The 12,695-nt window shown below is 43.6% G+C and overlaps 1 protein-coding gene across 1 annotated transcript in view; it reads right to left on the bottom strand.

The window, feature by feature from the left end:
* The window catches only part of SLC36A4 (solute carrier family 36 member 4), a 96,512-nt gene that overhangs the window by 24,496 nt on the left and 59,321 nt on the right, over window positions 1-12,695 (bottom strand). The window contains exon 10 of the mRNA XM_054164582.1: window positions 12,450-12,619. Within this exon, the coding sequence (XP_054020557.1) occupies window positions 12,450-12,619 (170 nt within the window). The remainder of the gene's footprint in view (window positions 1-12,449; window positions 12,620-12,695) is intronic.

Raw genomic sequence — 12,695 nt, 5'->3', positions numbered from 1 at the left:
ACACTGCAGACTGTAGCACCTCGAGTCCTGTGGCCAGTTCTGGGCCCCTCAGTTTAGGAAGGAGGTTGACTTGCTGAAGCATGTCCAGAGAAGGGCAAAAAAGTTGGTGAGAGGTTTGGAACACAGCCCTGTGAGGAGAGGCTGAGGGAGCTGGGGTTGCTTAGCCTGGAGAAGAGGAGGCTCAGGGGTGACCTTATTGTTCTCTACAACTACCTGAAGGGAGGTTGTAGACAGGCAAAGGTTAGTCTCGTCTTCCAGGCAACCAGTACCAGAACAAGAGGACACAGTCTCAGGCTGCGCCAGGGGAGGTTTAGGCTGGAGGTTAGGAGGAAGTTTTACACAGAGAGAGTGATTGTCCATTGGAATGGGCTGTCCGGGGAGGTGGTGGAGTCACCATCATTGGAGGTGTTCAGGAGGAGACTTGATAGGCTGCTTGGTTGCATGGTTTAGTTGATTAGGTGGTGTTGGATGATAGGTTGGACACGATGATCTTGAAGGTCTCTTCCAACCTGGTTTATCCTAGTCTAGTCTAGTCTAGTCTATAGTGTAAAAAATGTTCACCTACTCTACTGTTGTGGAAAATTCAGTGAATTTGGATTTATAACAGACTGGTCAGAATCTGTTTCCGAAATTTTCTCCCCCTGAAGTATTTTGTGGTCCTCATGGGAATTATACAGACTTGTATGTGAACATATAGAATCATAGAATCAATAAGGTCGGAAAAAACCTCAGAGATCATCAAGTCCAACCTGTCACCCAGCACCTCAGGACTAACTAAACCGTGGCTCCAAGTGCCACGTCCAATCTCTTTTTGAACACCTTCAGTGATGGTGACACCACCACCTCCCTGGGCAGCACATTCCAATGGCAAATTACTCTTTCTGGGAAGAACTTTCTCCTCGCCTTGAGCCTAAACTTCCCCTGGCCCAGCTTGAGAAGCAAAAGAAACTATTACATAATGTATTTTGACATTGTGCTATTATTAGATGAAATTACTTTGACTCTCTGCTTATGGGATGATTTTTTTACCTGTACCTAAACCAGCAGGTGGCCTTGTGGAAATGCTCTCCCTTTTCAAAACATCCTGTTTCAGAAGAGAAAATAAGAATAATATCCTAAAAAGAAACTCCCTCTGAAGCATCAGAAGAGAATCAACACATCTAATGTTTACTAACACACAGAATGTGAGCTTCAGATGAACTAAGCTGAATGTCAGCACACCAGCTTTTCTCAGCTGATTCATTTGCAAAGTGCAAGTATTCCAAGGGACTGAGCTGAAGAAATACAACACAAAAAACATAGCCATAACTCCTCTCTGTTCCCTTTTATTTAAGAAAAGGCCTTCAACACAAAGCAGAAACATTATCTAGCCTGCCTGCCTAAGGACAGAATTCTTTGTTATGTGCCATACCTTGGCAAGTGAGATGGGCAATACTCAGCATTGTGAATTGATCTGAAACCACTCCATGAATACTACCAGGTTCATGGCTTTTAGATTCAAGCTGCAGCACCAAGATCCACAGGACCCAAGATCCTTTTGAGAAAAAACCTATTAAACTACACTATTTATTCATTATTTATAGTCCTTTGTTAAAAAGAACTTGGAAGACTGATCACCTTTAGTGAACTCAAAGTGCAGCCCTGCACTTTGGTAACCAAATCAGCAACAATGGGGTTTTCTGGTCCATGTCCCAGTGGAGGCCAGGGACAAGCGGAGTCCCTCAGGGATCAGTCCTGGGACCAGGCTTGTTCAACATCTTTGTGGGTGCCATGGACAGTGGCATTGAGTGCACCCTCAGCAAGTTTGCTGATGACACCAAGCTGTGTGGTGCAGCAGACATGCTGGAGGCAAGGGATGCCATCCAGAGGGACCTTGACAGGCTGGAGAGCTGGGCACAAGCCAACCTCATCAGCTTCAACAAGACCAACTGCAGGGTCCTGCAGCTGGGTCGAGGCAATCCCAGGCACAAATAGAGGCTGGGCAGTGACTGGCTGGAAAGCTCAACATAAGCTCTCAATGTGTACTTGCAGCCTGGAAAGCCAATCAGATCCTGGGCTGCAGCAAGAGAAGTGTGGCCAGCAGGGCAAGGGGGGCTCTGGTGAGACCCCACCTGGAGTACTGCACCCAGTTCTGGAGCCCCTATTACAAGAGGGATATGGAGGTGCTGGAAGGTGTCCAGAGAAGAGCCAGGAGGATGAGCAGAGGGCTGGAGCACCTCTCCTATGAGGACAGGCTGAAGGAGTTGGGGCTGTTCAGTCTGGAGAAGAGAAGGCTCCCAGCTGTGGCCTTCCAGTATCTGAAGGGGGCTGGGGAGGAATTTCTCAGGATCTCAGGTAGTGATAAGACTAGGGGGAATGGAATGAAGCTGGAGGTGGGGAGATTGAGGCTGGAGGTGAGGAGGAAGTTCTTCCCCATGAGAGTGGTGAAGCCCTGGAATGGGTTGTCCAGGGAGGTGGTGGGGGTGCCGTCTCTGGAGCTGTTTAAGCCCAGGCTGGCTGAGGCTCTGGCCAGCCTGATCTAGTGTGGGGTGTCCCTGCCCATGGCAGGGGGGTTGGAACTAGCTGATCCTTGTGCTCCCTTCCAACACTGACTGATTCTATGATGATACTAAGATTTTGCTTTGTTCATATTTAGTCACAGCAATTATTTCTATTATGCTTTACTCTCTGTAATTTTATGCCGTATAGAAGGGCACTTATTTGAGCTAAAACAATTGCTCTCAGTCGCTTGGGTGTTTATTTTTATTGTGACTGTTGTCATTCCATCTCTCTCATTGCCAAAGGAGAGGACTCAGCTCTGCATACACAGACCATTTAATATCTGAGCTGTTCTTTTCCCTGAGATTCAACCACCTCCTACAGAAAATAAAATAGAATCATAGAATCCATAAGGTTGGAAAAGACCTCAGAGATCATCAAAAAAACAACCAAGCAAGCAAACAAAAAACACTATGCAAAGAACGAATAAGTAAGTTAAACCAGTAAGCTATCTTCTCATCCCTGTGGTACCCAGCAATTAAAAACACAATAGTAATAAGGACAAATGCTGCACTACTGCATCATTAATTTTTGCATTTAATTACCAGGTGGGGAGTTTTTTGGCCAAATAATAGCTTTAAAAATAGAGATACTTACCAGTGAGAAACTGAATGTCACAGAGCTGAACCTGGGCTGAAGCCAGAGAACACTTGCTTTTCCACATATATTCTCTCAGCCCAGTACATTCTTGTCAAAATAAGAGACCAGAACAGCCATGGGAAGCCAGGTTTCATAGGGCAGCAGAATGATGTCCCACACTGCATTCCCTGCCAGTTCCATTGGCCTTTTTGCTGCTGGTGGATGCTGAGCTAATGGTTTCAGAAACCTCTTGGCAAGGACTCCAAGGTCCCTTCCCAGGTTTTAACAGGTGTTTCTAAGCCCAGCACTGCTAAGTACAATTTAAATTACTTTTCCCATCATAAAATCAATAAGGTTGGAAAAGACCTCAGAGATCATCAAGTCCAACCTGTCACCCAACACCTCAGGACTAACTCAACCATGGCTTCAAGTGCCACCTCCAATCCCTTTTTGAACACCCCCAGGGACAGCAAATGAAGGGAGGTTGTAGCCAGGTGGGGGTTGGTCTCTTCTCCTGGGCAACCTCCAACAGAACAAGAGGACACAGTCCCAAGCTGTGCCAGGGGAAGTTTAGGCTTTAGGTAAGGAGAAAGTTCTTCCCAGAAAGAGTAATTGGCCATTAGAATGTGCTGCCCAGGGAGGTGGTGGAGTCGCCATCACTGGAAGTGTTTAAAAAGAGACTGGATGAGGCACTTGGTGCCATAGTTGAGCTGGTTAGATGGTGTTGGAGGATAGGTTGGACTTGATGAATCTCAAAGGTATTTTCCAACCTTATTAATTCTATTCTATTCTATTCTAACACACAACAAAAGCACTTTGATGCAAATGAGGGAGAGTTGCAGAAGTGCAGAGGACCTATGGGTGGACCTGATGAAAACAGAGTCTGCTTTGAACCCACATGAAGAGCCGTATTACATTATATAAGGCCAAGTACCCTGAAATTCATACTCTAAATGTTTCAAATTGAGCACTTAACACTGAAAGAGCACAGCTGACCTTAGTCTTTCCAACTCTCACCTTGCAGTTCATGTGTAGTAATTCTGAAAACACATTTGTGTTTATAATTCATTTAAGAACTAGTGCAAAGGAGAAACACTTTGGCAATTATTCAGTTTGAAGGGTAAGTGGATGATGATTTGCAGTGTGCTAACAAAGCACCCTCTGCATTATGGCCTAATTGGCAAAAAGGCTCTAGAAAATCTGCAGTGTCAAAATGCTAAGCATTATAAACATAGTGGAGTCTGTATCAGGGCATCAGAAGCAGCTATGATAAACAGAGTATCTGTGTAGAATGAGATGTGTCTGAGGCTACACATGTGAAAGAGATGAAATTTGAAGCCAGGCCTATTTGTCAGAAAGCCCATGGAAGCCTGTCACAGCATGGGGCCTTTATTAACTCACTTCTTTAAAGCTAAGGGAGAAAACTGGAGTTGAAAGACACAAAAGCAAGCAGTACATTAGCTTCTCCGTATGAGACTTCTATGAGTCACAAACAAAAGGAACAAAACCAGAATAAACAAACACCATTTAAAAAATGCAACAGTAGTGTTCTTCCCTAATTTCTCATACAACTGAGCTGTACAACAGGCCTTTCATTTTCAAACATATTGGTAGGCAGAGCTGAGATGCCATATCTAATTTGTTTTCCTGAGGCAGTATCAAACCAGTTTGAAGTATCTGACAGGAGAGAACAGACCCAATGTGAATGTTAAACAGTATGGCAGAGCTACAATCAGACCAAATTAGAGCTTCCAGGATGTCTGACTGTTAGGATAAAACTTCCAGCAAGCAGTAACACATCCAAACTCAGCAGTAATTGGGTTTTGTCCTACAAATAAGTAATCATACATGATGCTCTTTGGTAGCTGTCACCAGCAGATGTTCAACAAGAATTCTTTGTACCACTGACTAAGACATGTTTACATGCATAAGGAAGTGGTTTATTCTCTGCAGAAAGCATGGTGAGCTAGATGCATAGTCCTCACCTGCATATTCATAGACTCATAGAATCAATAAGGTTGGAAAAGACCTCAGAGATCATCAAGTCCAACCAACACCTCAGGACTAACTAAACCATGGCTTCAAGTACCACATCCAATCCCCTCTTGAACACCTCCAGGGATGGGGACTCCACCACCTCCCTGGGCAGCACATTCCAATGGCCAATTACTCTTTCTGGGAAGAACTTTCTTCTCACCTCCAGCCTAAACTTCCCCTGGAACAGCTTGAGACTGTGTCCTCTTATTCTGGTGCTGGTTGCCTGGGAGAAGAGACCAACCCCCACCTGGCTAAAACTTCCCTTCAGGTAGTTGTAAAGAGCAATAAGGTCTCCCCTGAGCCTCCTCTTCTCCAGGCTAAGCAACCCCAGCTCCCTCAGCCTCTCCTCACAGGGCTGTGCTCCAGACCTCTCCCCAGCCTCGTTGCCTTTCTCTGGACATACAACTGATAACATGGCACAAAAGAATATAGGTGAAAATAAAGAAGTTACTGCTCTGTATAGAAAATTGTTTGTGTTTTGGCAGATGTGAAAGAGACTGCATGACTCTCAGCATTCTTTTATACTCTGAAGAAAAAAATATTACCTTAAACAAGGAGTATTGGAAAATGCCTCCTACACTCAGTCTGTTTAGTTTACCAAAGAGTACACCAGCTATAAATTAATGATAGCCTGCTTGCAATAACATGTGGAACAAAAAATGTGCTAAGGAAGGATCCTTACACTAGCAGTCGAAAGAAAGCAACCACACCATCTCAAAGGTGAAACTTCATAAATGGAACAGAGAAAAAGGAAAACAGTTAAATACACAAACAAAATAGCAAGGGTAATAAGTCACTAGATTCATCTCTGTAATCAACACCTCAAACATTTTTCTCCACACTGAAGTGGACACAACCATAGTTGCATAGTTCCAGTTCTGGGCCCCTCAGTTTAAGAAGGACATTGAAACACTTGAACATGTCCAGAGAAGGGCAACGAGGCTGGGGAGAGGCCTTGAGCACAGCCCTGTGAGGAGAGGCTGAGGGAGCTGGGGTTGCTTAGCCTGGAGAAGAGAAGGACCAGGGGTGACCTCATTGGCCTCTGCAACTACCTGAAAGGTGGTTGTAGACAGGAAGGGGTTGGTCTCTTCTCCCAGGCAACCAGCACCAGAACAAGGGGACACAGTCTCAAGCTGTGCCAGGGGAGGTTTAGACTCGAAGTGAGGAAAAAGTTCTTCACTGAGCGAGTTGTTCATCATTGGAATGTGCTGCCCAGGGAGGTGGTGGAGTCACCGTCCCTGGAGGTGTTCAAGGGGAGATTGGACATGGCACTTGGTGCCATGGTCTAGTTGTGAGGTCTGTTGGGACAGGTTGGACTTGATGATCCTTGGGGTCTCTTCCAACCTTAGTTAGTTATACTACTACTGCATGGGACTGGAGCTCCTTCATGAACAAACAAAACAAAAGAGGTACAAGAAGGAAGACTCAGTTCTAAAACACTGACTCATGAAAAGGTGCCCAGCAAGACTCAAGACACCAAGGGTCTGGTCCTTTTATTTCTACTGAACAAATGTTAACATTGCCTAGGAATTCAGAGTTTCAAGTAAGACCACAGCAGACAGTTGTACCCTCAGAGGGCACAAGAATTTCTCACTACATCAGAGTTTAGATGGCACAAAGCTGAATAAGAATTAGATCCAAGAAATTAATCTCAGTAGACATAAATATGAATTGTTTTAGTTTTCAGTCGTGATGCTTAAACCTTTTCTTAAGCTCAGCTGGAATGGAATGGAATGGAATGGAATGGAATGGAATGGAATGGAATGGAATGGAATGGAATAGAATAGAATAGAATAGAATAGAATGGAATAGAATGGAATAGAATGGAATAGAATGGAATAGAATGGAATAGAATGGAATAGAATAGAATAGAATAGAATAGAATAGAATAGAATAGAATAGAATAGACCAGGTTGGAAAAGACCTTTGAGAACATCGAGTCCAACCTATCACTGGATAGGTAGCCTGGATGTTAGGAAGAACTTCTTCACAGAAAGAGAGATTGGCCATTGGAATGTGCTGCCCAGGGAGGTGGTGGAGTCACCATCACTGGAGATGTTTAGGAAGAGACTAGATGGGGTGCTTGGTTCCATGGTTTAGTTGATTAGATGGTGTTGGGTGGTAGGTTGGACTTGATGATCTCAAAGGTCTTTTCCAACCTGGTTAATTCTATTCTATTCTATTCTATTCTATTCTATTCTATTCTATTCTATTCTATTCTATTCTATTCTATTCTATTCTATTCTATTCTATTCTATTCCATTCCATTCCATTCCATTCCATTCCATTCCATTCCATTCCATTCCATTTTTTTAATCACTAAGTTACCTATTCAGTTTATCTGTCTTTATCATTACCCCTTAAAAGAAGAAACTCTTATTTAAACCATTCTTTGTCTAAAGATAAAAAGGCCCACACCTATTTAATAATTATCACTTCACCCTAACACTTCATGTGTTAAAATCTATCCAAATCTATACAATTCCTTCATGTCACCCTCTGCCACAGCTACTCTAAGTGAGTATTTTAGTGGCACAATGTCATTCAAGAGTGTAAAATACCTGGTAAACACCACGGTATCTCCAGTTTAGGAAGGATGTTGACTTGCTGGAACGAGTCCAGAGAAGAGCAACAAAGTTGGTGAGGGGTTTGGAACATAAGCCCTACGAGGAGAGGCTGAGGGAGCTGGGGTTGCTTAGCCTGGAGAAGAGGAGACTCAGGGGTGACCTTATTACTCTCTACAACTACCTGAAGGGAGGTTGTAGACAGACGGATGTTGGTCTCTTCTCCCAGGCAAGCAGTACCAGAACAAGAGGACACAGTCTCAGGCTGCGCCAGGGGAGGTTCAGGCTGGATGTTAGAAAAAAGTTCTATACAGAAAGAGTGATTGCACATTGGAATGGGCTGCCTGGGGAGGTGGTGGAGTCGCCATCACTGGAGGTTTTTAGGAGGAGACTTGATGGGGTGCTTGGTGCTGTGGGTTAGTTGTTTAGGTGGTGTTGGATTGGTTGATGGGTTGGACGCGATGATCTTGAAGGTCTCTTCCAACCTGGTTTATTCTATGTATTCTATGTATTCTAATTGCTCAGCATGGAGAACTGCTCTTTCCTAAACCCAGGTACAGTTACAATGGGGAAATATTTAGACAAGCACAAGTGACAAGTTCAGCTGAATAATTCATTTATTCTCTCGGCAAAAATCCACACTAAACTCAGGCTAGTTTGTTTTGGGGTTTTTTTTTGACTGAAATCAGCTCACTAATAGCTCAGTTCATGCTCAGCTGGATCAGCCATTCAACTCAATTTATTTCATTTCAAACAAACAATCAAAACAGCTGACTAGGCACTCTTGCTTTGTTCTCATTTTAGCAGGAGCATCGTGGCTGCAGAAACACAGCCCTAGATTAAGCTATTAAAATAAAATAGCTCTATTTCTTGCATGTATTAAAGATAGTATTAACTCTCCACTCCAGTTGTCTCCATTATATTTGCTGATCCTCTTCAGCAGCTTTTACCAATTCACCAAAAAAAAAAATCCCCACCTTCTCTCAGTACTGTCTGGGAACTAATATATCAGACAACTTATTCTTTAAAAACTGAAGTACTGCTTAAATTGTTCTTTTGGTATTTTATTCCTTCACTTCTTCGTGGATTTGCTGACAGCATGCAGATGAAAACCATTTTCTCAATACTTTATTATTATTAATTCTTCCAGCAGATCCAGCGAGCACAATTTCATTTTGATGGCTTCCTGGCACAAGACATGCATTAGCCTGGGCTAGATGGTAACTGAGAAACAGACATTTACATCCTACTAGAAACTTACTTTCTTGCCACAGCCTCATTTTTTTAACCAGTTTTCACTGAGAGCAAGAAGGTCTCCCCTGAGCCTCCTCTTCTCCAGGCTAAGCAACCCCAGCTCCCTCAGCCTCTCCTCACAGGGCTTGCACTCAAGACCTGTCAGATAAGGTCTTTTTCATGGAACATGAGCAGAGGGTGCCCAACATGCAAACCTAAAAGGACATAATATACTTGTGTTGATCTTCATGCAATGCTAAGAGCCTAAAAGTGAGAAGTAAATAATGAAAAACCCTGAGCCACACATATGGATTTTCATATGCATGTTACATCTCCAGACTTTTGCCAAGTCCTTACTTGCTTACCAGACATAAAAACAAAACCAAAACCCTCCAGGGCATGCTTTTCCCCAAAGTTTCTGATATACCAAAATGATTTTTAAATTACCTATTTATTCTTTTGCTTTGTAATGCAAAAGCCTCCAAAATGAATAACAACTGATTTTCCAACTCTTCTCTTGGAAAGCTAATGCATTATTAGCAACACAGCTGAAGTTTCTCTTTTCAGAGAATTATTCTCGAGTAAGTAGAGTGCCTCTAACTTCTGAATAGTCCAGACATTACAACATATTCTGTCACTGATACCAAAACCATTTAATATTTGAAACTCAATTTAAAAGGGTTTGGATTTATTTTATTTTTTTTCTTTCTATCAAAGAAACACTTTCTGAATCATTTCAGGCACTATGTTCTGCACTTAGTGTGGCCAGCAGGAGCAGGGAAGTCATTCTGCCCCTGGACTCAGCACTGGTCAGGCCACACCTTGAGTCGTGTATCCAGTTCTGGGCCCCTCAGTTTAGGAAAGATGTTGAGTTGCTGGAAGGTGTCCAGAGAAGGGCAACAAAGCTGGGGAGGGGTTTGGAGCACAGCCCTGTGAGGAGAGGCTGAGGGAGCTGGGGTTGCTTAGCCTGGAGAAGAGGAGGCTCAGGGGAGACCTTCTTGCTCTCTACAACTACCTGAAGGGAGGCTGTAGCCAGGTGGGGGCTGGTCTCTTCTCCCAGGCAACCAGCACCAGAACAAGAGGACACAGTCTTAGGCTGTGCCAGGGGAGGTTTAGGCTGGAGGCTAGAAAGAAATTGTACACCGGGAGAGTGATGGCCATTGGAATGTGCTGCCCAGGGAGGTGGTGGAGTCACCATCGCTGGAGGTGTTTAGGAGGAGACTGGATGGGGTGCTTGGTGCCATGGTTTAGTTAATTAGATGGTGTTGGATAATAGGTTGGACACAATGATCTTGAAGGTCTCTTTCAACCTGGTCTATTCTATTCTATTCCATTCCATTCCATTCCATTCCATTCTATTCTCCTCTAGAAGCAGAACATGGCCTACATGGTGCTCCAGGAGATTTGCACTTCATTATTCAAGAAAGCTTTTAGCTTTTTTTAAAATTTCATGTAGCAGATGTACTATCAGAGCAGCAAGTTATTCAATCAATTGTATTTCCCTTTGTTTACTGCAGTAATTAAATTGCATTGACACCAAACTCTTTCTCTCAACAGGCTTGACCTTAAGAAGGTCTCCCTGGATGTTCAAGATCTTTCTGGAAATAAGCAATTATTAGCTGCTGTCCAGCCCATTATCCACTAGTCAACACTCACCATGAGAATAAAGCCAATAACTGAACTCTTCTCTTTCACCAATGCTTTCCCTCTAAAGAACAAAGTTTGGCATGTTTTGCCTGTTTCATGGGTTTGATTCTTTTTAAGGTAAGCAGCTTGTTTCAGTGCAATGGAGTCAAGAAGCCATCACTGTGTCACAAACAAGTTTTTGTAATATCCTCAACAAAAACTCTTGTGTTGTTCAGCATAGACAAACCTCAACTTCCTCCTCAGTTCATTATTGATTCCAAGATGAGATCATGCTCAGCATTCAATAAGCACTGCTGGTTCCTACTAGTATCTATGTTATCTAGAGCAGCTCTGAGCAAAGCAGGTACACAGTAAGAGGGATGGGAAGGCTAAGGGACAAGAGAGAAAAACAACAGAAGTAACAGGCAGTGAGGGCAGAGATACAAAACTACTTTGGAGCATTATGACCCAAAATAAGGGGCCCTGACCAGGCATCCATGTTTGCCAGTGCTGTTTTACAGTTGCAGAGCAGCACAACTTAGCCTCAGTCCTCAGACAAAAAAAGAAAAACAACAGCAGCAACAACAACAACAACAAAGCAAAACCAACCAAACCAACCAGCAGAAAAACAATTTCTCCATGAGTAACATGAAACACCAGGGTGTGTCTATTACTTGCAAACAATGAAAGTTTTTAAGTTGGCAGCTTTGGTACTGCTGGTAAAAGACATCTGTGAAAGAAACTGTTATATCTACTTTAATAAAAAGTGCTTAAAACATAAATACAACATTAGGTTCACTTGTGCATGACAACCAATACACACTGCATCACTGAATCAAAGTTCCAGGTTGGCTGGCTGTGAGAGACTAAACCTTGTCTCTCTGGATGTGACTCAACAAAGACAAAATCACCTTTGCTGCTTGCCCAGACAATAGCTGATGTGTATTGGGCAGAGGGCACTGGATAACAGCTCTCTGGAATGTGCATAGGCAAGATCATCTCTGCCCATCAGCTACCCCAGAAAGGGAGGATGGTGCAAAGGCCAAAGATTGCTCACCAGACTGCAGCTGCCCTAGAAATAATGGGCAGAGGCCAGTGCTATTGATACTCTCTGGAATATGCATATTGACCACCCAGACACATACCTAAAAACTTTATAAAAGATCTGAACAACTACTGGCTCAGAAGAAGGAAAACACCTGCACAATGCTGCTCTGAAAAAAAATGGAGACTACCAGGAGAGAAAAGGACAGAGACAGGAGAAAAGACATCACCACATAGCCTGGAGGCAGCACATCAGGAGGAACCCTCTCTCCGTGTCGTAAGTTCCACCTGCTGCAACTCATGGACCTGAAGAGACTGCTCAGAGAAGGACTTGGACTTGGATTTTGGGATCTTTCTCTCCTCTCCTCACGCCAAACCTGCAGCAGTCTTCCTCACAGACCCAACATCTACACACTGAAGCGGCAGCACCTTTGCTCCACAGACCCAAACTGTCTTGGGGGGTGAGGGGTGTGGTAACATAATTCCTTTCCACTTTTCCCTCCCTCTTCTCCCTCTTTCTCCCTCCCTCTCTCTCTCTTTTCTCTCTCTTCTCCCTCTCTCTCTTTTTTCTCTCTCCCTCTCCTTCTGATCCATCCGCTTTATTCTGTTAATAAATAGCCTCGAGGGCTGTTGATATTTTGGCCTCGTTTGTGCCTCAAATTTCATACCACAGGAACATTCAAAAGAACTGAGTCTCTTTCCCTCTCTGGATTGAGACACTATCCTCCAGAAATAAATAGCAAAGAGTAAATGATAAAACATGCATTTAAATAAGCAGCCCCCAACAACATGTAACAGTCCTTCCATGAGTGCTCTGCAGATACTTACACGTTGAGCAGACCAACAGCGCTCTCACCACAAGCTCACAGAGTAACTTCCACTTCTGCTGCACTCTGGAGGTGGCAGCTGGAATGAGGATCTCCGCAGGGACGTAGTACTGAATCGAATAGGTGACAAAAATCCCAAAGGAGTACAGAATTTTGACAGCCTGATACAACCTGTTCAAAACATTTTGACACGTTAATGCCCGTTGCAAACTTCATTAAATACAGTAGGGTTTGAGGGGGGTTTTTC

The sequence above is a fragment of the Dryobates pubescens genome, chromosome 10 (genome assembly GCF_014839835.1).
Source record: "Dryobates pubescens isolate bDryPub1 chromosome 10, bDryPub1.pri, whole genome shotgun sequence".
Lineage (NCBI taxonomy): Eukaryota > Metazoa > Chordata > Aves > Piciformes > Picidae > Dryobates > Dryobates pubescens.
This window is presented reverse-complemented; position numbering and strand designations above follow the sequence as displayed.